Here is a 25,167-nt window from a genome sequence, read left to right as displayed (position 1 = left end):
TGCTCTCTCACTTCTACAGTGCACTCCAATGAGACAAAACATAGGAGTGAGAGAACAATGGCTGGGGGAAAGCTTTTTTCCCTCTGTGTGAATGACAAAGGACACAAGTGGAAAGTATAGAAAAGATGAAAAATATATTGCTCCAAGTTAGGTGCAGCAGCAGCCGTGCAGAAAATGTCCTACCAGAATAACATCACAAATTTACATTTAGCCTCAGGTGGTGCAAACAAGATTTTCTCATCCTTTTAGTATCTGTTGTTGTGAGTAAGGAGGAATTTCTATAAGATGTAGTTAAAAGGAAGGCTGGAGCGGCTTCAGGATAGTTTGCAACAGCTTTCATCCCAGTAGACGGAGCAGTCACCACAAATTAAAGTAAAGGTAAAACATAGGAAAAAAACTCAAAATTGAAAGACTGTGCTCATAATTCAGCTGTTTCAACATTGAAAAGGTTTGTGATTTACTGTATTCAACCACTTTTTAGATAACCAAAAAACCAGAATCAGTGTTCTATTTGACTGGGCAAATAGAAAATGTAGGTCACAGTAACATCTTGATTATGGCTAGTAGACAAAAGGAAATCCTGGTAATGGATGCTGGCTGCAGCCCAGCTCTCCAATGTTTAAGCGCTCTTTATCATTCTTATTTGTCCAAGTTCCTTATATTTTGTAGGAATTCCATTGTGGTTCCTTCATGTCATTCTGTAGAACACCTGATTTATCATCTGGATGTCCAAATGACGGAAATTATCTAATAAAAAACACTGAGCAAAAAGAGTAAGTTTATTAATTTGTCGTTTTAGGCGTGCCGCTACGGCCACGTGCAGCACTTGGAACATCTGCTGTTCTACGGAGCTGACATGAGTGCCCAGAATGCATCTGGAAACACTGCCCTACATGTGTGTGCTCTCTACAATCAGGTAACATTCATTCTGAAACAAGATAATATTTCTGTTTTTGACTTAAATTCTTCCTTGGAGAAGGCTGTGACATCTGCTTCTTTGTACAGTGTGCACCCAGTGGCTCTTTTAGTGCCCACAGGGCAGCAACATGAAGACTGTATGAGCATGTTGTGCATTAAATGCTTAGACTTTGTTTCGTGTTTCAGTGTTGCAGTGTTGACTGAACTAAATAATTAAACATATTAAGTCTTTTCCCTTTTGGTTTTAGTTGCCTAAAATGAATCACATGGTAAATATTTAATGATGCACATGACCAGCAAATGAAAACCTTGTACAGATTATTTTGTAAACAGTGCAGAACACTGCAGAGTTTAGTCAGTCCCGACTATCAGGAGATATTTTCTTGCAATAACTTTTTTATTTATTTATTTTTATATTTAGTTTCAAATTCACTGTCAATTTGTGCTTCATGTAAACTGGATAACACATAATTGGCAAAATATTAAATTGTGCTGAAAAATTAAAAGTAAGACCACAATTTATTTATTAAATTAATCCTGATAATTATTTACTGTTTGCCTCATCACCTTGCTTTAGTTTTTTTAGTCTAATATACTTTTTTTGGAAAGTTTTTCACATTCTACATCACAGTTTCATCAGCTTAATGAAAAATATTAAAATGGATATTTTAGATTCAACTACAGATTACTAACTAGTATTTCTTTATATTACCTTCCCATGCAGTTCTGCTTCACTCTCGTCTCCCTTCAGTTTTTGGTCTGAGTCTTTTGCCATTGAACTCAATTTCTCAGGATGAACTTCATCCTGGCCAATCAATGAACAGAGGGAGTTGCTAAAAATTATGACTTTGATTTTCTGCGCTGTTGCAGAATTGTAGTCTGCTTATATTTGCAGTTTGGCAATGGCAACGGAAGAAGCAAGTCCATGATGGCAACTTTTCCAAATATTGAGCAATTAAAGTCGGAGCAGAAGAATGCTTAAGACATTTTATTGCCTTCGAAAATGTTGTTTGGCTTGGCACTTTTCTATTCATAGACTTATGGTCTGTGGTTGGGCTATTCAAAAACACCCACAGGTTTGTTCTGAAATGACTCTTGCACTGTTGTTCACTTGCTGGTGAGTTAGGAAGTGACAGCTTTTTGCCTACAGCTGTTGTTTGTGGCAGGTGTGTCATAGGTTAGTAATTTAATACATCACCTTTTTAAAAACTATTTAATGCTGTTGTGATAACGTAAATATACTCAGGACTTAACTTAAAGGTTTTTATCTGGAGATGAGAGTATAGAGTAGATTTATTCAAATTATCCAAATTTTCTGTTAATATTTTTAAGTGACTTTATTCCAAAAATCCATTTATTTGACAGGTCAATAGATGCCTATTCAGTCCACAAAAGATTAAGTTTTCATGAAAGACAAAGACATTTTTATTTGAATTTATGAATTTACATTTACAGCATAAACATTTATAATCTTTATGTTTCAAAAGAATGTAAACAGAACAACTTGTCATAAGATGCAATATATGATATTCTCTTTTGCTGTTTTTAAATGGTTAAAACAAACATCTGATTACTTAAGTAATGAATGTGGTATTTCGACTTAAAAGGATTACTATAAATGAATCAACTAACATTTACTCTGACCAATAGAAGGAAGACATTTTTTTAAAGATTTTTGTTGCACTTTTCATGGCAATTTCTTCAGCTATTTTGGCATTAAGCTATTTGTCTGTATTTTGTATCCCATTTGACAGGTTTGGATGTAAATTGAGAGTTTCAGCCTTTAGAACGCTGTAGCTGTCTTGATTTCTAACACACACATGCGGTCTTGGTATAAACTAAGAGATTATTTGACGTTCTTCTAACATACGTTTTGCTATAGTGTGCAAAAAAAATCAAGTTGTCTTACATAATTTAATACATGGCAAAGTAAAATGTTATACTTTGCTGTATTTTAACCATGTTAAGGTCAAAAAGGGGAATAAGCTGCCACATACGACTTCAGTGTCTTGCTCAGAGATCTTAAATTACAGTAATCAAAAGTGAAGAAATAAGAGCTTTTTTCTGCAGTTCTTGCGAAGCCATTACAGCATCAAAAAGAGTGAGTGGAGAGTCTGAAATATGAATGAACATGCTCACTTTTGACTGATGCACAGTAAAACACTGTAGGGGGTGAAGGTTTGGAGAGGTCTGTTAATCCAGCATGCTCTTGTGAACATCATGAAGGTTCCTATAAAGAGTATGACTACTTACTGTTTGTTTTGAGTCTGCACAAAGTGAGGGACTGTAACTTGTCACTCTAAAAGATGCCTTTCTGCTGCTTCATTGGGAAAATGTGGTGCTCACTTCATGAACATTAAATGAGCCCTCTCGCTCACGTGAAAAAGAGAGAGCTCATGTGAGAAAGGAACTGAAATATGTTAGCCTGCGTGCGTGCGTGCGTGTGTGTGTTATGTGCTGCACAGCTAATTTCAGTTGTGATGAATGAACTGCTTCAGCTCAACTGGAACACCACAGTCTCGGGAGTAGGGGGTAGTTGTGTGTGTGTGTGTGTTTGGTAAGCAGAGCATCAATAATTAATACTAACAGTTTGTAACACATCCACGTGACTGAAGTTTTTCTGTGTTTATCATCTCAGTGAAGGAAGAGCCAGAGCTTAAGCATGTTTTCTTCATGTCATCAGAACGTACTGTAAATATGCTTCAATTTGTAGAAGAAACTGAGAAACATTAGTGAACACTTATTTTAAATAATGGGCTTAGGAGAAAGGTTAACAAAGTAACAGCTCTGACTGGTTGCAGCATGCCTGTAAAAAAATATCAGACAGACTGGATGACTGGCTTGAATTTTCAACTCCTTGTTCTACTTACTTTACATCCTGCATGTTAATGGACCGTATCATCGCTCTTGTCGGTCCTTGCTGATGAGAATGACATTTCAATCAGCTTACCACAGCTACTGTGCCAGTGTAGACTGGTACAGCAGCTGTGGTAAGCTGATTGATCTCACAAAGCGCTGTATCATAGCAGGGTTCCAGCAGGCCTGAAGCAGGCTTGTCTCGGATGATTATCTACAATGACAGTAAGAAAGGGGATTGTAGGATCGATTGGAAAAGTAGTTGTCCAGTGGCAGGATCAATGGATCCATATGTAGAGAGAGGAGTGACTGTCAGCAAGAGGAAGAGATAAATGACTGTGAGAGACTGAATGAATGAAAAATAACTTTCAGTAGGAAATATTAGAATAAACTAGTTCAATCCATGCCCCTTCTGTGGCCACTGGCATCAACATAGAGGGCCTGGCAGATGTGTTGGTGAATGAGGACATGGCAGGAGTCTTTTGATTGGCAGAGAGATCCTTGAGACATGCTTGAAAAAAGTATTTGAGACGACAGAACTGTGGTGAACAGCAAATCAGCATAAACAGACACAAGACACACGTTGGGCTGTCTGCAACAGTCAGACATGGAGTCATAAAGTACAATCCTATAATGAACTCTTTAGAGGAGGCAGCTTTTTGTAAGCTGTGACTGTACAATCACTTAAACATGCGAAAACTGCTTCATTGGTAAGGATTTAAGAAATCCTTATGTATAAAAACATGCCGAGCAACATCTGCTGCCTTTCATATACTAGATGTGACTGAAAAACAAAAGGTGTGCACTTGAATACATCGATTGGTGCCTAATTAAGTTTAATTTGTTGTTTTTGGTTATAATAAGGTCTGACTCTCAACATATGGTATGTTAATTTAGACGGGGCAAATGTACAATGTATCATCAAGCTAAATAAGACTAATAAAACCACCTGAAATTCCTAAATAAAATCCCCGTCCAGTGTTCAAAAGCTGGGACGATGTTTCTTGGCTGCCCGGGGAACGCCTTGGGATTTCCCCAGAGAAGCTGGTCCAAGTTGCTGGAGAGAGAAAAGTCTGTATCTCTTCTTAGGTTGCTGCCCTGGCAACTCAAACCTATTTAGCGGAAGATAAATACGACGTGTTGGAAGATGTTTTCTTTCAGGTTGAAGAAAGCCCAACATAAATTATTTAATTTTAGGTGGTAGAGTTATTAGGTGCAGTTAACTAGTATGTTGCACACAGTTGCTCAGACCTCTGAGGTCTGAGCAACTGTGTGCAACGGTGTGCTGAGGTCTGAGCAATGACTTCATATACTTGGCTATATGAAAGGTATCAAACTTTTCATATAGCCAAAGCAGTCAATAAAGCCTGGTGTGTTAATTAGCTGTGTGTTCTCCCCTACAAACCCAAACTGCTGAGATTTATTGTGTAAACAAGTGAAATTCAAAAACAAACTTTACTATGTTAAAGCATCTGAAACTGCTATTTAAAGCATGGGGAGTTGTTTTCATAACTTCAACTACTATAATTCGCAAAATAACAAAAATCTCTATTTTCTCAGAAATTGGTGGTTTTTTATCATTTTTCTCCATTTCTGTTGTAGTGACTTTTTCCTGGTTTCCTCGTGGCAATATGATTTTCACTGTGATTTTACTGCAATTATCCTTCAAACCGCTCATTTCCCTCCTTATGCTCTCTTTAATAGTGACAACTCAAGAAAAAAAACACCTGTTAGAGATTGAGAAAGAATTGAGAATGGGACAAAGATTTGTCTTCCAGCAGGACAGTGACACTGACATGCAGCCACAACTGCAGTGGAATAGTTTAGATGAATGACATTTCATATGATAAAATGACCAAGTCAAAGTCCAGAACTAAATCCAAAATTTGGGACTTGAAAATTGAAGTTTTCAAGTTTCTTTATCCAATATAACATTCAGCAATTTGAAAAGAAAGAAAACTTTGTAACCAATTCCAGATATGCAGAGCTTGTAGAGTTTGTCATTGTTTTGTATATTAAATTAGGTGGCAAATACAGATAATGTTTTTAAGATTTTATTTAAAAAAAATCTATTATATTTCCCATTTTTTATTTCCACATTACAATTATGCACTACTTTGTTCATATGTACCAATATTTTTGTACAATTAGTGCAATTATCTGCATATGTTTAAAAGCTCTAAACTCCATGGGGTATCTGTATTGAAAGTTGAATACTTTGTAAAGTCCAATTTTTTACATTGTTTTTTGTGTCTTATACTGGCACTGTGGTTCATTCAGGAAAGTAAGACTTTGAGAAGGTATCAATATTGTACAAATGTTAGTGAGGTCACGTTCACTAAGATATCACTAAGTAAGTATCCTGTAAATCCTGTAAAGCACTTTGTATTGCCTTGTTGCTGAAAATCTGCTATATAAATAAAATAACCTTACTTTTACCTTTAAGTATGTGAATTGTGTGTTACATTTCTTAAGTAGTTCAAAATGAATGACAGAAAATATCTGACTTACTTGTTAACTACTTTTGAATGAAAATCAGAATAAATATGTTCACAGCTGCAGAAATGAGAAATACTCCTCTGATGTAGTAACTTGTCAACAATGACTCAAGCAAATGAGTATTTCCTTTAATTTATCTTACGATTTCACAATCTGTTGTTTTATTTCCATCTATGTCACAAATTCATTCAGCTGTATAACTTTAGAATGATACCATATTACTCTTCTTTACACCATCAGTTTTCTCAAAGTCATTTTTAAATGGTGCTCTAGGCTAGATTTCTTTTAGAGAAAATTCAAGAGGTCAATGGTAATGCTGGTCCAGGCAATAATAGTCACAATAACAGTCACAGTGTATGTCTCCGAATTATGATGCACTTCTTGGTGTCTGACTTTTCAAGACCATTACACTGCTGGTTCTTGTAGTTGTAATTTTTTTTTTTTTTTTAACTCTGTAGTCTCACTTCCATTGCGACATGAGTCATGTATTTCAGTACTCTAATGGTTTAACATTGAGACAGACATATATTTAGTCTAATAAAGTTTGCAAACATTTTTGACATATGCAGGGATACTTCTACAAATGGCTTTGGCAAACATGAAGTGAATTAATCCTTAAGTGTTATCTGATGTGATGCAAAAATATTCTATCTTTAATGTACAAACAGTGGTGATATTTCAACACATGAATCTCTTCCTCATTTAGGATAGCTGTGCACGTGTCTTGCTTTTCCGAGGAGCCAATAAAGAGATAAAGAACTATAATAGCCAGACTGCTTTTCAGGTATGTGTGGTGTCTAATAGTAGCTGCAAGTTTAATTTTAATTGTGTTTAATTACATAGATTTAATGTTTATAAAGTATAGCTTTGTCTTAATACATTGAATTATTCCTTTTACTAAAGACAAATGATGTGCAAATATTTTTTGTATGAGTGAAACATTTCCAGACTACAAAAACTGTTGAGTATGTGCTTAGATTTGTTTTCTGTCACTTAAATATTATCTCTGCTTTCCATGTTGTTTTCTTCCATTAGGTGGCTATTATAGCAGGAAACTTTGATCTTGCAGAAATCATTAAGGTCCACAAAGCATCAGATGTTGGTAAGTTGAGAATAGAAGTCACTTTACTAAAGTTGATTAAATATTCAGCTACACTCTTTATGCCAGTGTATTTATGTAACTGATAAGAGTTTAAAATACAGACTGAAGAATATAAAAAAGAAGAAGGATGTGTGAGGACACTGGACTCTTAAGTTAAGGAGTTAAGCAGTTTCTCTGTGAAATAACATACAGGAAAACTCTGCCATCTGGTGTGGACAGCTTGTAATACCCCACTCCAAGACAAATTTCTCAAATTAGTTTTTCCTTTGTAAGCAACAACCCTAGTACATCCGTAATCATATATAAAGGCTAGATATTGTTGCTTACATACCCATCTTTGTCAACAAGTCAGGATTTAATTGTGGTTTTCATTTTAGGTGATTAAAGTATAATATTTATGCTTATAAAAATCCCTATATCCTATATCCTATTTCATTTCATTTAGATTTCTTGTCTTTCACTCACTGGTCTGAATTTATTATTTAACATACTTCCTAGTTTGAAATGTATGGATGATGGACAACAATCTAATAATGTGCCATAGACTTTCTCACATATTGTCACATTACAACCCCAAAAGATCAATATTTTATTGAGAATTTAAATGATTGGCCAACACAACACAGCACATAACTGTGAAGTGGAAGCAAAGTGATGCATGTGTTTTTTTTAATAAATTAATATCAGAACAGTGTAGCATGCATTTGTATTTAGGGTTCATAAGTGCAGTGCAACCATTTGCCTGTAAAGGCTACCTAGTTAGTAAATAGAGCTCAGCTGTGTGGAATTTAATCTCAGTATAAATCCAGCACCAAACAGCTTGATGAAGACCAAGAAACACACTGTACAGATCAAGATAAAAGTTGTAGAGATCTTTGAAGCAGGGTTAGTTTATAAAAGATTATGGCAGGCTAAACAAAGCTCTGTTCAGTCTAAAAATAGAAAGACTTTTGGCCAATGTTTAACCTAACAAGACAGACTTGGCTTATCTTGGCAGGCCAGTTTAGGTGATTAATGCTAGACATCTAGCATTAATCACCTAAACTGACAAGCAAATGACAGCTTTAATTAGAGAACCAGCTGAGAGGCCCAGGGCAACTCTGGGGGAGCTGTTGAAATCCACACCTCAGGTAGAATCTTTTGACGGGACAATTAATTGGAGTCTACTCCACAAATCATACATGCAACAAAACTGCTGTTTGATTCAGAAGAGGTCCACTTTACAATTTGACATAAGCCATATTGGTATACATCAATCCTATATGCAATATATTACACGTGGCAGAACACAGCACATTTTATTGAACTTATTGTCCCCACTGTGATAAATATGTCCCCACTGTGTCCCCACTTGTTCCATGGATGGTGGAACCATGATGGAACCACCAGCTCTATGTAAGTGGTCTGACGTTTATGGGAAAGTGAATAGACAATTGTGGAAGAACATATATTAGAGGGTGTAAAAGACTTGAGACGGGGGCAAAGGTTCATTTTCCTGCAGGTTCAAATGAACCTCTGACATACTGTCAGAGTTACAATGGAATGGTTTATATCAAGTATGCCTGTGTAGGAATGGCCCATTGTAAGCTGTAAACCTATGTGGCACAAATTGAAATTTATGTTCATAAACTATCTCCGTCCTGTACTTCTAAGCTTGATCAATTTTGCAAAGAAGAATATACAGAATCGCTAGCCTCAAGGTACAGAGCGCTTATTGACATCCGGTGGTAATTGCTGGTTTTATAGGTACAGACTGAAGCAGTGAATGTTTATCACATGTTTCAGATTTTTATTTGTTACGTTTAGAACCTATGTCATTTTCTTTCCACTTCACAATTGTATTCTACTTTGTGTTGGTTCATCACAAAAAATCACAAAAAAATACATAGAATTTTTTTTAATATGACTAAATGTGTAATCTGTAAAGGGTATGAATACTTATTACTGTATATGTATCATCTCATTTCCAGATGTTTGTGAATGAATTTAATACACTTACAATAAATTTTATTTAACTTTAAGGTTTAAAATAGTTATTGCCATCAAACAATCTATGTCTGTAGTCTGCGATAATATCTTCCTTTAGTCTACGGTTTCCCTCTTTTCGTTTCTAGTGCCTTTCAGGGAGACCCCCTCCTACACCAACCGTAGACGTGTTGTGGCTGGCACTCTCCCCTCACCACGTTCCTTGCTGCGGTCTGCAAGTGACAACAACCTTAATGGTGACCATGATCACATCCACCCTCCGCGCCCTCGAGAATCCCGCGGTCGCCCTGGTCACTCCCCTGTTCCCTCACTGCGCAGTCTCCCAGCTTTTGGGCAACAGCACAGCAGCCTTGGAGAAGTAAGACTATTATAAAAGGTTGTTAGAACCAACTGTAATGCCATTAAAGGAGACTGTTTGCATGGTTATTTACTCAATCACGTAGTGATGTTTTGTCCTTCTGCTTTATGTCAGGGTCGTCATGGAGAGATCCCTGACAGCAGTCTCCAGAGTACCGGCAGCTCCAGATCCTCCCATTCCCGCTCACCATCATTACATCACATGCATGAAGAGGACAGGCCGGTCCCCAGACGTTCCCACAGCCATGGCTACCCTCATGGACATGGTCCTCGTGGGAGACTCAGGTTTGTAACGATCTCTTCTGCCCGGTTTCACTTGTTATTTCTGGTTATACTCAACAAATACCAGCAAATGAATACTGCCAATCTTTTTTCACCTCATCCTTGCCAGTCTTCTCACATATTCACTCTAACAGCTAATTTGTGACTTGACTTTTGATTATGTACCTACTTAGATTTTTAAGCCATGTCATTCTGGATAAAACATTACATGTTAAGAATCATGCAATCTTCATTTAATCATCAGTCATTTGCACATATAAAGATATTTTCTATTAAATGTGTTCTACAAAGGTCATACAAAAGTAAACATATTTTGGATTATTACCCAAAAGATGTATATAAATTGATATTGGCTTTACTGTAATAAACTGAACACAGGTTTTTAAAAGGTTTGCTGGTTATGCTTGATGTAACTTTTGAATGATCAATGCTTCTGGGTGTTTGGGAATAATTATAGGCATGTTCATGTCATATATAAACAATGGCCATGTTTGTTTATTATACTAAGCTGAGATGCTGTTTTTCTTTTCAAAGGGATGAGAAAGAATATTCTTGGAGTTCGTGTTTTAAAGTTTTAATGTGTATAAAGGCCCAATTACAACAGTGTTTAATTAATGGTGCTTGCACAGGGCTTGTACATGCTGATAGGAGCTAATAATGATCTCCCTTGTAACAAACTTTAATCTGTCAGCTTGTTTGGATCATTAGATAAATTTTGAGTTAGAGTGATTTATGTATTGGCTTCATTCTCAAATTGGAGCTATGAGTAATGATATAAGACATCCAGCCCAGTTCAAAAGGTCCTGTCAATTGAGGGCAGACTAAATCTAATTTGTTTGCATTTAACCAATAGATTAATTCAAACTAGATCACATTTCTGAGATAATTGGTTTATTACTTAAATAGGCTCTTAGGTTAAAAGAGCTCAGCTACATGCAGTATATATTCAGTGTACATGTGAAATGGTCTGATGTCTGATTATTTTCATGTTTAGTTTCATTCTGGTATGTTTTATCAAATAAATTGTGTTTAATGAGGACTTCAGCCTTCCATTTACATTAAGTTTAAAGTGAGTGCATAATTATTATTAGTAACTCATGAAGTCTTTTTCTTCTGGCAACTGATTTGCATAGAAAGTATTTAAAATGTCTCCTAAAACATTTTAATATTATTCCCTGTGTAGAACACTGCTTGATGATTGTAATTCTCATTTTGTGCTGTAGACTACTCAACAACCTTTGTTCAAAATTCAGATTGTTGGCTTGCCTGTCCTTAGTGGTCTAAAGTTATGTCGCAATGAATTTGATTATTTTCTACAATATCAGCGCTGCACAGGGTATTTAGTAACAGATATCTCATTAATGTTTTTGTGGATATGTTTGTTCAGACCAAGGATGTTTGGGTGGAGTGAAAAGAAAACAAAAGACTAAGAGAATAGAAAGCAGGGTTAATATATCTTCTGAGTCCTGGAGTAAAAAGCCTCCTTTAAGCATGGAGCTGAGACCTTGATTCCAACCTTGGCACTATATATTAAAGTAAGGAGAATGTATATGGAGTCCTAAATGACCAGCTGGTCTCAATATGCAGAACCTGCATCCAAGTGAGAGTGATGGTGTCCTTGAATATTTTTTTTTATGATATTCTCCCTCTCTCTTTTTCACTGTCTGACCTACTGTTTATGCCAGTGGTAATTCTAGCGGCATTATAGGTGCCAGGGGAGTGTGAAATTAGTTTGGCTGGTCAACAACAGACTCCTGTGAAACTCACCATCACTTCCTCCTCCCTATTTGTGTAACAGGCTTTTAGAGTTCTAAAACTTGACCTTATTTTGGTAGAAGGTTAATAAAAATTATTCAAAACAATTAAGAGAGAATGGATAAAACCAACTACTGTAGAGTTCATTAAAGCAGGCAAACAAGAAATACAAATAAAATCACGTTAAGGTCTAGAAGTTTGGCCATAATAAGATCTTTATCTTACACAGTAGACAATAAAATTAGAAATACTGCCAGGTTTTGATGTGATGATGTACATTTTTATTAGAAAAAACATATTTGCTTTTGCCATAATATTTTCATTAGCCACTTAATATGTCTTATTAATATGGCAGTAGTAATTTATCTCCTAAGGAACACTGTTTCATTGTATTAACTTGAAACTACATATTGAGTTGCACACTTTGTGTCCTTCAATCAGGGTGAATCAGGGTGGAGGTTTTGAATACAGTTTAAAATGTGTTGTGCTATTGCTAACACAGGCACCCACTGAAAGCATAGTAAACATCTTCATCACTTTTATCCTAAATAAGACAGTGAACAGTAGTAATTAAAATCTTTCTTATGTATATTACATATTGATATCTGATTGCCAAACTACTGAATTTTTTTAAGTGAGCATACAATGAAAAACAAGCTTTTTTAGGATTTATCAGTGTTCTAGTAATAATTAATGAACATCACTGGTTGATATGATTAGTCTTTTTGGATTATTTCTCATTGATGTTTTCAAATTAGCTCAGATTTACTATCTCTTGTCTGTAACTGGAGTGGATTTGATCACAAAAAGTTCAAATTTTTAAAATAAAGTTTGAGTCATAAAGTCCTATTCGTTTTGTGACAACATTCCTGTTGGCATAAAGACAGCTTTATGTTGAGACAACCATGGAAATTGCAATGTTTAGACAACCCAGAATTATTATTCACTAACCACATTCTATTCAAAACTGGTTTAGGTTTTTGAAACATATGACGAAACATTTTCTGGAAAAAGGTTTAATCAGTAATTCTCTTGTCACATTCTCTTTCATGCAAGAACTGCCACTGCCATCTTCTCTTGCTATGTTCTGTTTTTTTGTTCTGTAGAGCATTGCTTTGACTTTCAAGATGTTAACCTTATCCCTGCAGTTTCTCCCACCCAGTTATAATTTCCAAGAGTAATTTGATATCCATGGTACAGTTTGATGTTTGTTTGGTTAGTCCATATCCCTCCAGGTCATGAGTTCCATCATACTTAAAGGTCAACTATAAGCCTTCTGAGTTTTCAGTGTACCTCGGGGTCTTGTTTTGTTTTATACCTTTTACTCTATTCTTTCTTCCATTATTATTTCCCTTCATTCTGTCCCTGAAGAGAAGACTAAGTGACTCATGGGAATAAAAGTCCTTCCACTCACAGGTTTTCAGTGAGTTGTCAGAGGTCATATTTTAAACAAGTTCCTATTACATTCTCAGTGTCATTTTCAACTATTTATTCAAAGGTGCTGATGGACTTTGTAGGAAGCATTCAAGGTGCAAAAGAACATAAAAATTCTTGTTTCAGCAATCTTTATAAAATATGAGCAGTGGTCTGGAGGTTTTAAAACAATGAGGCTATTGTCTACATATTTAAAAATGGCAGAAATGTTAATGTTTCAGTCAATAAGTAAAGCTTCTCAGTAAGAGCTAAGTGGTGTTTGCCTAGCCAAACTCAATCTTTCTTAACAAGCTAAGACGCGGTTTTACTGTTTTGAATTGTAGATTTGCTGGGCATAACCTTAAATGTTCTTCCCATGTGCAAAGTCCACAATCTTCATTCTCCTTAATAGCCATAGACACTCCCATGTTAAGGAAGAAAGAATGAAAGGACATGGATTCATTCATGTGCAGCAAGGCAAGGGCAGAGTGAGGATCATTAGAATGCAAAGTGTTATGCTGATTAGCACTGCAGATCTCACCTTAGAGAGGTGGGCTATTTGAGGAAAAACCCATTTACCTGCTAGGGCAAGACAGTCATGCATAAAAATGCTTCACCGAAGCAGCTTAATTTGATAGCATCTGGGTAAATGGCATTAAATGACATTTTGAGGTGTTTCTTCAGATTTATGTCAACACTTTATAAAATAAACCCAACCTTAGGCAGCTGAACTCATTGCTAAGCTGTTCAGAAGATAACATATGATTAACTGGGTTTATTAATTGTGATTAGAGGCTATAATACAAAACAGAAACAGCTACTTTTATATATTTTTTTGTTTTCAACCTAAGCCGTCCGTCGCACAAATTATATTAAAGTTTATACTTCAGTCTCTTGTTGGAAAACCAATTAATGTAAAGTGTTATTTTAAAATACACTGAATTTCAGTTCAATTTAACTACAACAGTATTTGTTGTAAAATAACACATCCAGTTCAATTAAAATACATTTTAGCATTCATTTTTATTCATCAGTTCATTTTAAATATCATTTACTACTAAATTGCAATTCAATCAAATGCAGTCTGATTGCAGCGATCTGTCATTGCAAACAACAAAGCAAACTATTGATATCAATTTGAAGCTCAGAATAACAGCAGATATGAATAGCAGAGGGGAAAGTTTGAATGAAAACAAATGAGACTAATATTCATCGGAAATATTTTTTTTCCATATTTAATGTTCACCAGCCACAAACTCTATGTTGAATGATAATAATAGAAAGCTCATCCAATTGGTTAGGACAACAGTTTTCAGAGATTGTGTTAAATTGAACTCAAGTAGACAGTATATTTGCATATAGTGTAATAATGAAATCAGACTGAAGATATAACCTCACTTGGATAAATGTTATGATAATCAAGTTATCCAAATGTGAGAGAGATTCTGTGAGGTACACTGGTATACTTCAAAGAGAGGTGAAAAATGTGATTGAATTTGTATAACAGAGCATGTTTGTTACTGCCTCAACAATTTTTGCATCTCTCACATACCTCTGATTTCAAAAGACATTACCTCACACAGCCTCTGGTTTTAAAGAGAAAGGTGAGCAATTCCCTCCACATCCAAGATGTCTTGATGAAATTACTCAAAGAATAATGTCCTGGCTGGCATTCATCCAGCTGTGAAGTTGAAATAGATGAAAATCTTTCTGACAAGCTTTTGAATTGATATCTTTGCCAAAATAAAGGTGGCTGTGTACCTAAAACTACAGCTATAATGGTTTTTGTAAAGGTGAGGATGATAAAGTGTCTGCATAGCGCAGCCTCATCTTCCTTCTGCAACCCTCTTAAAGCTTGATAAGTGTGCTGCTGTTGTTCTACGCTGTGACTCAGACATTAATATGCTGGAGCCACTATAGGCCGTCAGATTCTATAGCAATTGGAAAGCCATCAGCAAATGGTTGTTTCGATGTTGGGTGTTTTGGGGGGGTGGTGGATTGAGGGGGTGAAAGGAAGAGTTGAGTAAGGAAAAGGGAAATAAATAAGTTTATAAATAAGAAACAATGAAGACAATAAGATAAGAAGAAAATATGAGACAGAAATCATTAATTAAAATTAAGGCAACAGATAGAAATAGACAGAAAAAAGGCTATTGCACATGTAGTGTAACCAGACCTATATTTCTGCTATACGGATGAAGTGCCAATACAAATATCTTGATGTTTTCAACATTTTCTTACATCATGACCATAAACTTCATTGGGATTTTATGTGATATAACAATACAAAGCAACACTTTGTTACGAAGTGAAAGGAAAAGGAGATATTTTTCAAAGTCACTTACAGTATATAAGCTCTTTTGATCCTATACCGCTATGGATCCTCTCGCCTTTGTCTGTAGCAGCAGAAAGAGTGCGACAAGTCAACAGCCACCCTTACTTACTAGGTTACAACATCCACCAGAACGATACTGGTGAAAAGAAAACACACCAGGATCACTAATATGAGTGGATTTTCACATGAAGTGAGTTTCAGAACTTTATCAGTTTTAGAACACAATTGCTGATACATACCATGCCACCGCCACACAGAGCTGTGCTTGCCTACCCGGCCCTGTGCTACTGTGCTGCGACTGCACTGAGTGCATCATGACAGTGACCAGGCAGGTGAGCAGTTGCTGTTCTGGAAAACTATATCTAGTAGCTGTAACACCTAAAGTAAAAAATATATATGTTGGGCTCTCGTCAGGCTGAAAGAAAACATCGTCTGTCATGTGGAATATAGTCATGGTGTAAATCCAGCTTCACACATGACTCCATGACAAAGGCTCACAAGACAGAAACTCACAACCTTATAGGAAAATGGGACACACGTTGAAGATTTCCAAAAATAGGTATTTCTAACTAGATAAGCCAGACAAAAAGTTAGATTTTTTTCTGCACTTCTTCCCAGTCATAAATGTTAATAGTCAATGTTGGGAGTGTGACTGTATTGCTAAGTAATGTACATGTTAACAACCTAAGGAAGCTCTTCATCTGAAGAAAAAATGAAAATTAGAAAAATTGAATCACCACCTTTAGAATCTGTAAATAACTAAAACTTTCTAATCTGGTTTATGCACAATAGCATAGAAACCTTAAAATATCCAAATATCCCTTCATAATAGCAGATTGTGGGATAATAAAGGGCTGATAATATGTATTTTCCAGGTACATAGTTCAGTTTGATTGGACAATCAAGTAAATATGTTTCAAAAATAACTTAAAGGAAATTTGATGTCTTGAAATTGGCTTTTGTCTCTTTAAAAAGCTCCCCCTTCATCATGTCATCACAACAGTGCTCCTCCATGATACTGTTTATAATCTTTCTCAGGAGCATCGGACTAAGAAGTAGTTTGTATAAGTTCAGCAGATGGACAATTTCACAATTTCTTATTTCTGCTGTCTCTAGTCTGGAGGAGCTTGGGACTGCAGCTCCAAGGAAGAGCTTATTCTTCCTAACGGTCCAGTCAAAAACTGTAGACTCAAATTCAATCAGGACTGTGGTAAAACTTGAAAATTCATGTTCATACTCTCCATCCAATTTGACTCATCCTGAGCTGCTTTCCAAAGAGATAGGAAATGAAATGACATCAGACCTATATAGCAGTTTTCAGGACACTCAGACACTTTGAAACCAGTCATTCACAAACTGAATGGAGGCTACTGGCTTGTAGCCACAGGTGCCCTGGGGTAGTCAGATATGGAGCAAGATTTCAGTGTGTAAATCTGTGGTAGAGACCTACAACAAAAGATTTCACAAAACAGAGCTGTAATGAAGCTCTTTTTGTAATTACAGCTCTTGCCTTTCCTTGTATTGAAAGGGAAGTTTAATTATTGATTTATGCCACTTAAATACATATCCATGCCACACCTTTTTTTTTTTTACTTTTTTGTTACAAAAGCTTTGGAAATTATTATTTAATTTTTACTTTACAATTGTGCATTACTTTGTTTTGGTCGATACCCCCAAAATCTGAACTAAATAAACTGAAGCTCGTGGTTGTAACCTGATTATATGTGAGAAAGAGAAGAACTGTAAATATCAATGTTAATTGTGTCAGCATTTCATTTCAAAGAATAATAAAGCGACTTTTTATACTGAATGAGCAGTTAGCACACACAAGATCAAGTTAAGACATAAAAAACTGATTTTTTCTAAATATATTTGTGATTGCACATTATAATTGTTTTTCTCCTAAATAAAAAAGAAGATGCTTGTGAGAAAGCTTTGGCAGCACAAGCAGCGGAATGATGCTGAATGCAACTTACACAGCCACAGAGGTGATGATGAATGAAGACTAGGCGGAGCTCTGCTGCTGTATTAGAATTCATTGCTTGAGAGAGAGGCAGGAAAAGGAGAGAATGGAGATGCGGTGTGAAGAAATGTGGAGGAGAAGGATGAAAGCAGGTGAAATGGAAGTGAGAGAGAAAGAGAGAGACAGACGGGATTCAAGGCAAAGAGGCAATGAGTCAGGAGCGACAATTAAACCAAATGGGCTGGAGCTTTTGCCTCCCCCCACCTGCCACCCCTCTGCACACAAGTGCACACCCCGACAGACACACACACATACTTACGCAGCCTGCCTCAGGGAGCTATGGCGCATGCACACTCTCGGCAGACAGGCAGAAGGAGATCACTTGTGCTCTGGGACTGGTGTGTGTCAGCGATGTGTTAGCGACATACTGGCAGTGGCGTATGCCATGCCAGTGAAGGTGCAATGCTAGCCGGAGCGGAGGGGGCTGTGTGTGTTTGTGCCTGGGTGCACAGCTAGAATGCACATAGAGGGCTTGTGGCGTGAGAGTGTGAGCGAGCCGTCAAAACGGAGGAGAGGCACTGAGCACAGCAGCAGCAGCAGCATTGCTGGCGTGTGTGTGAGTGTGTGTGAACGCATGTGTGAGGGGTGGAGGGGAGAGGAGAGGCAGACACGGAGGGACTCCGGGGAGAGGGAGCGGGAGTTGGGGAGCAGACCTAACCTTTCTCCTCCACAGCAGGAAAACCAGGACCCAAGGACAAGGGAGGATCTGTAGTCCAGCCCGGAGCATCTGGAGTACAGGGGATACGGAAGATTTCTGTTTGTCTTTTGAAGGGACTTCTGATGGAATCCAAACTCAGGATGTGTCTAACTAAAGGGGGCTGCCAGTCGGACCTGATAAAACCACACAGGAAAGGAAACAGGGCTATTCCTTTTACTGGTACATTTTTCTTCTCCTACCTCGAATAGGATGCAAGAGAGAGGGGATACCTAAGAGGGAGAGGGTAAAAGAGAGCAAGAATATTGTCTTTGCTACTGAAGAAGAAACAGGGGAGGACAAGAGTGTCTTGGAGGAAAATACTATCCTCTCATGACTCTCCTGTGGAACACTGACTGTTGATTGGCAGGTACTTAGGCATGCCTATGAATCCCTCCCTGGGAACATTAACAACCAGGGGGTGTCACCAGGTCGCTGTCCCACTGACGACCATGTCAGTGACAACCGGCTTCAGTTACCAGCTCCCTGGAATCACCACAGTAACATATGTGTTTGTTTACAGCCCTGGCTCAGTGCAGCGAGACCCAAGCCCACCTCATCACACACCTCCTGCACTGACAGGCCCTCGTGGGCCCAAACGGAAACTCTACAGTGCTGTCCCAGGACGTACCTTCATTGTGGTCAAGCCCTACACCCCACAAGGGGAAGGAGAGATTCAGCTCAACCGTGGAGAACGGGTCAAAGGTGAGTTGTCTTTTCAGATTTGTTTTTCAAATGTATGTGCTATTTTATCTGCCTTAATTGATTCATTATTAGGATTATGACCACAATATATACTGATGTACATTTATGCCTGCTGGTTGTCGTACAAAAGTATGTGACAAAATATGGCTTACATAAGTGTATGATGATTTACAGAACTTTAAAAAAAACTTACCTTGTTCTCTCATATCATTGCTTCACTTTCAGCCTTAAAGTCATTTCAATAATTTTTGAGCTTAACATTGTGAATAACCATTTCATCAACTTTTTTTGAATGTGGTGATTTCTGCTATTAGAAATGATTTTTCTTTCATGGGTTTGTGTGTGTGCTTTTGTCTCCATTCATGCTTCACTCCAGACTTTGACTGTAATGACGTAGAAGGTAAACTCCATAATGTGCTCCCCACCCAAAATGCCCCCAACAAACCTAAGTGTGTTAACCCCACACCCACAATGAAAGCAATTAGATCTTGGCCCTGTTTGAATTCACTGAGAAATTTGTACACTCCCACAACAAATCTTTGATCACTGCAAGGAGAGCGTGCAAATTCAAACAGGTCCTGTGTGCTTTTGGATGTTGGTGTGCATACATATGATGTGTTTTTCCACCTTTGGGAGAGTGCTTCCTCTGTGTGTACACAACAGATTTTCTGCTTGCCCTTACCTCTTATCACCTGTCCACAGACACCCAATTCTAGATTGACCCCACACCCCCACACCCAACATCCTGTCACTTCACATGCATCACCATGGATCAGACCCACATTAGCTTAATGGAAACATTTCCCTCATGTCCTTAGAAGGTCCAGAAAGAGTCGGATGGCACTCATACTGAGACCTCTTCTGTTCCTTTCAAATCTACAGAGGGACAGGAAGTTACAGCTTAAGGGTCAATTTGAAATGTCTGTTTAAGCTTTTGGGTGAGACACATAATCACTTACTTCCTGCTTCTCCTAATCTACAAAGAAATTATAAGCATGCCTTCTTCATTTAATCTTTAGTTACTTTTTATGTAAATCTATATTATTATGGAAAACATTGAACAATCTGAATTATAGCCGAGCAGCCTTGAAATGTGATGGATACTGAAGTTGACATAATAGTTATTGCAGTTGTGATGACTCAACAGCAGTGTAGTATACCTCCAACTGTTGAATGGATCGACTATCACCAGCTTTTATGCTGGTGCCACTGGATCCATAACCCTGCTATTAATGTGAAGACCCAGTGTTTTGTAGTTCTCTCATGTTGACACATACAGGAAACAAGCTTACAGCATCATGGCAGCCAACACCATGGCACTGCCAAGAAAACCATCTGGTCCTGTTATGCAATACTGACCATCACTATATTGTGATGTGACATCTATCTATCTATCTATCTATCTATCTATCTATCTATCTATCTATCTATCTATCTATCTATCTATCTATCTATCTATCTATCTATCTATCTATCTATCTATCTATCTATCTATCTATCTATCTATCTATCTATCTATCTATCTATCTATCTATCCCTCCTCTTTCTTGACTCTCGTTCTTTATAGTGCTAGAGAAGTAAATCTTGAATTTTAAATGAGTGAACTTTCCGTGTAGTACTACTGTACATTTAGTATAAAACACAATCAATTTCAGAAAATCAAAACTGACAACCCCCAGGGAAAAATGTGCAAAGTGGAAGTCCAATGAATGACAAGAAGCCATTAAGGAGAGACAAGCCCTGGAATGACATGTGCCATTGACAGTTTCAATAGGCTGCTGACATTAAGAAGACCTACAAGAAGCTATAAAGTCTGATGTGATAGACAGTTACCAAGGTCCCAGTCATGATAGCACAACAGCAATACAGGGTGTACTGGATAAAACCACATCTTATCTTTTATTCAATAATATGAACTAAATAGTAGTGTTCAGTAGGTATGGTGTGCATCACATGTCATAATCGTGCAGGTGTTTATTTAATTTAACTAGAAAGGTTGCATTAAGATAAAATATGGCAAAATTTTTATGTAGAAAATAGTATATAGTAATGAGCACTAAAGCACAAAACAAATGCTGAAAAACACAAGTAAAAGAATTAACACTGCTTTGCTACAGTTGTTTCAAGAAGTTTATTTTTAAATGAAAAGGTAATTAATCAAAATTACCTGGAGGTTAATAAAAATAAATAAAAAGTCAACGAGACAAGGGGTGTTTCCAAGAGATGAACCAATTAAGTCTTACTGGTTGAGAACCAATAATTTTCAACCAATAAGATGAAAATTATTGGTGCTTTTAATAGTACTTTTTGCTCCTTTAACTAAAATGTTTTCCCTGTACCACAGAGATTCTGAAAATGACCTATAAGTAGATTTTTAGCCCCATCCCCAGAACCCCCAAAGAGCAAAGTGTATAGCACTAATCTCTGATTTTCCTGTGTTCTGTATAACTCTTTAATCACCAGTTTTACTAGAGGACCATGTCTACGATGAGATCAGACTGGGTAAATCTGATTAAATGATATTCCTGTGTGTGGATGTTTTGATGGAGATGATCCATTTATACATATATCAGTAAATACCTAACTACGATGCAGTGCATAAAAAAGTTTTAACAATTTGAATTTGGATTTTTTTTGTCTTCAGGTCCAACCTAATATCTGACATAATAGATATTCTTGCAAATGGCTGTAATAAGTACATATACAAAATGCACTGATGATATTCCTTATATTTACATTTCAGTATAACTGACGATTGCAGCTTTAAGACAAAGTTTTTCTGATACTCCTGCATATTTAAAAATGTCTCTAATATGTTGATATTTTTGACAAAGTATCCTCAGAGCTACTGACAAATATTTTCCAGAATATTGTTTAGAAAGTTTTTACTTTTATGAGGATTGTTTGCATAGGAACCTGGTCATTTCAGATAAAATAGAGATATGTATACAGTTTGTATGTCATTGTCATTTACAGTGTAAAGATTTGTTGAAACATTACTTTCAACTATAGTTAGTGCACTTTAAAGTGAAAGACTGCGTAAAAGTTTTTCACTTTAAACCAGTTCATGTACAGAATATTGTTTGCTTTTGAGGGAGAATGATTCATTGGCAGTAGTCATAGAGACACTATATTAGCTGTGTTATATACACAATAATTCTGTTTTATACATTCATTTGTTCTTTTTTTATATTTACTTATAGTAAAAAGTGGCTGTCTGGACTCTGATGGTTAGTAGAGTAGATCTATATCCTCTTGTTTGAATCATGTGTGTTGGATCACTATAATTTTACATAATAGTAGAATAATGTAGCAATATATCTCACTTAAATGTCAGCCTTTAATATTTCAGATGATACTGATAATGGTGATGATAGTGATAATGATTAGTATTAGTGGTAGTAGTATTTTACCTTATATAAGATATTAGCTAATATAAGATAAGCTTATATAAGATAAGTTGGTTTTGCTCTCTGCCAGTTTTTCATTGAATCTGGTAGGAATGCATCGGAGTATTAAAATTCTCGTAAAGAAAACACTTCCTCTATATTTATTTTTTCCTACTGGCAGGGAGCAATCACCAACTGCAATCACCAATTTGTCTAAAATTGATTGTTTGTCCTGATGAAATTCTCTCTAGAAAACAGAGGTGTATGTTATAATGTGGCTGTATTATTCAGAACAATGTGATTTAAGGTAAAATACTATAGCTCAGTGGTCCCCAACCTTTTTATTACTGCGAACCGGTCAAGACTCAGGAATTTCGCTGTGGATACCGTGAACCGTGGACCCGTGAGATAATGCTTGTGCATGTTGGTGTTCTCGCTAAAGCCTTTTTTTTTTTTTGAGTCATATCAGATGTCTTTTCAAAGACATCTGATCTGTTTCTTACTAATTTTTCTGTTTGTGGGCTCAATGTTGGCGCGCAAGACGTAAACGAGAGAATTCGGTTAAAGAATTTTCAAAATAAAAGATCTTCCAGACTCAAATAATACATAAAACGGAAATATTTAATTATTTCTTGTGCGGCCCGGTACCAATATGTCCACAGACCGGTACTGGTCTGCGACCCAGGGGTTGGGGGTCACTGTTATAGCTAGTTTAACCACAATTATAGCTTTAGCATTGTAGTGTTACTCTGCTCTGTGTGCTTGCTTTTATCAAGTATGTATTAATTAATTTACATGCCCTATAGCTGATGCCTCATGCATTGAAGACGTTGATGATTACACTGACTTTACCGATAACCATGAAGGTAACTTTGACGTTTTTCTTTTGTTTTCTTATGGCTGAAAAAGTTGAAAATGAATTATGACCACTATTACAACCTGTGGTTTTTTTCAGTTAAGTCTTAAAATTATATCTTGTATCATAAATTAGAATCTTTTACTCAGGTTTGTCAGTTTTTTGGGTTGTCAAATTACAGTATGATTGAGGCCAAACAAAGTTTACTATAACCAAAAATAGCCCAGAAAGTTTTCAAAAGCTATTTATAAGATATAAATGTGTGGATAAATCGAAATTTTAGAGTCTGAAGCTATGTTTCATCAGCTCCTTGCTCAGATTTAAGAATTGTTCCCAGCTTAGTCATCAACCTGTTACTATCCATCGACTTCTCTTTTGTCACCATTGGTGTCTCTAGTTTTGGCTAGATAAACAGTCCTGCTGTCCACTATTTAAAAGCCCCATCAACATCCAGCTCTCCAAGCAGCCTGCTAGTCATATAAATTGAGCAGTTGGTAGTTCAGCACTTCATGACAACCACCAGACCACAAAACTAGCATGCATTTGTTTTCATTCTCTTTCACTTAATCTGACATCTGATGTTTCCAATACAGCATTGGTCATACGGAGTGTGTATTGTGGGTTTGTGGTTTAGGATTCCTTTTGGGGCACTCCATTTGTAGGACTCCAAGGTCCATCACTAAACCTCCTTACATCCTCCATTTGTGCTCCTTATCTTACTCACTTCAGTGTTTGTTACCTCTTTCCCTTCACTGATGTAATCTGATCTCATCATCCGGTTGGACATCTCTTGAAAGGCCACTTACCATCTCCATGGTAACAGGTGGTAACCAGGTCAAGCTCTTTTTACACTTGTGCGCACAGAAGCATCTGCACACTTCAACACACACATACACACATAGAGTTTCACTAATATATACATAGCCATATACATTTATTGAAACTCATAATTCAAGCAAACACAAAAAAGGATATTTAAAGGTACAGAAATGTGTGTAAACATCCTGTGTCCCACTCTCCTCATTTCCCACTAAAGGCAATAAGTGCAAGTTTGGGACATTCTTCACCTCAACAAGGTGACACATTTGAGAGCATGCTTCCGTAACAGTGTATTACATCTAGTGTGCACACCCGCACGCCAACACACACACACACCCCAGCACGCATACCCCCTCAAAACGCCATTATAAATCTTGCAGACAGCCATGAAAATGAAACCAGTGCAAGTAATGGTGAGATTAGACATTCACAAACATGATTAATGGGGTTTGGCCGTACCCTGTGTGTGCAGAATATTAACACTGCCATGTGTAACGGAGGACACCTAGACCAGCTAAAGAGACAAAAAACACCCAAATGCCCACTTGTGGCTTCCATTGGGTGGTTTCAAGTTCTACCGTTGCATGGGTTATGGAAGCACCTAATGTGATCTTAACACAAAGTAGGTCATGCATTAACTTTAGCAGACATTCTGCACACTGCTACATCAACTGGAAAATCACTGTTAAACCTCTTATTCGAAGAACATTCTCCGTTTTATTTCAAAAACTTTAAAAGTTATTGAATCATATTTTTACATTGTTTTTAAATGGGCTTTGGACAAGATCAATAGCCTCTATGCAAATGATAAAGTTCACAGAGTTTGTCTCGTATTTATAGTACAAATTGCTATTGTTAATACTGAATGCAAAGGCATTTTGCAGTTACCAAGCAACAGGTACTCAGTGTATTTTGCAGCTTTGACATGTAATTTGAACAAATTTTGCTTTTGGTGAATTTAGGAAAAAGTCTATTTAATTCTACAGGATATTTGGTGCCTGATTTCTGTCTCAATTTTATTTATCTTTTTTGTTTTTTTGTTAACCTTTTTTGTGCATCAGTTTAGGTAAAACTATTCAATCAAAGCGTTGGAGACTAAATTTAATGTTTAGTTTCCCCAGAGTGAGACTGAGCCGAATTAATTGTACTTTATCTCTATGTGGCAGTGGCATGAGAAG

At 36.8% G+C, this 25,167-nt stretch overlaps 1 protein-coding gene across 5 annotated transcripts in view; it reads left to right on the top strand.

Moving 5' to 3' along the window:
* The window catches only part of shank3a (SH3 and multiple ankyrin repeat domains 3a), a 148,126-nt gene that overhangs the window by 62,509 nt on the left and 60,450 nt on the right, over window positions 1-25,167 (top strand). For all 5 annotated transcript variants that reach the window (XR_004342026.1, XM_032584278.1, XM_032584271.1 and 2 more), the window contains exons 7-12: window positions 800-916; window positions 6,980-7,057; window positions 7,309-7,375; window positions 9,490-9,719; window positions 9,834-10,003; window positions 18,744-18,925. Coding sequence is in view for 4 of the 5 variants with exons in the window: in XM_032584278.1 (XP_032440169.1) it covers window positions 800-916; window positions 6,980-7,057; window positions 7,309-7,375; window positions 9,490-9,719; window positions 9,834-10,003; window positions 18,744-18,925 (844 nt within the window). In the remaining variant the exon portion in view is untranslated. The remainder of the gene's footprint in view (window positions 1-799; window positions 917-6,979; window positions 7,058-7,308; window positions 7,376-9,489; window positions 9,720-9,833; window positions 10,004-18,743; window positions 18,926-25,167) is intronic.

Source organism: Xiphophorus hellerii, chromosome 2, assembly GCF_003331165.1.
Source record: "Xiphophorus hellerii strain 12219 chromosome 2, Xiphophorus_hellerii-4.1, whole genome shotgun sequence".
Taxonomy (NCBI): Eukaryota; Metazoa; Chordata; class Actinopteri; order Cyprinodontiformes; family Poeciliidae; genus Xiphophorus; species Xiphophorus hellerii.
Note: the sequence above shows the minus strand (reverse complement) of the source record. Positions and strands in the feature narration are given on the sequence as shown.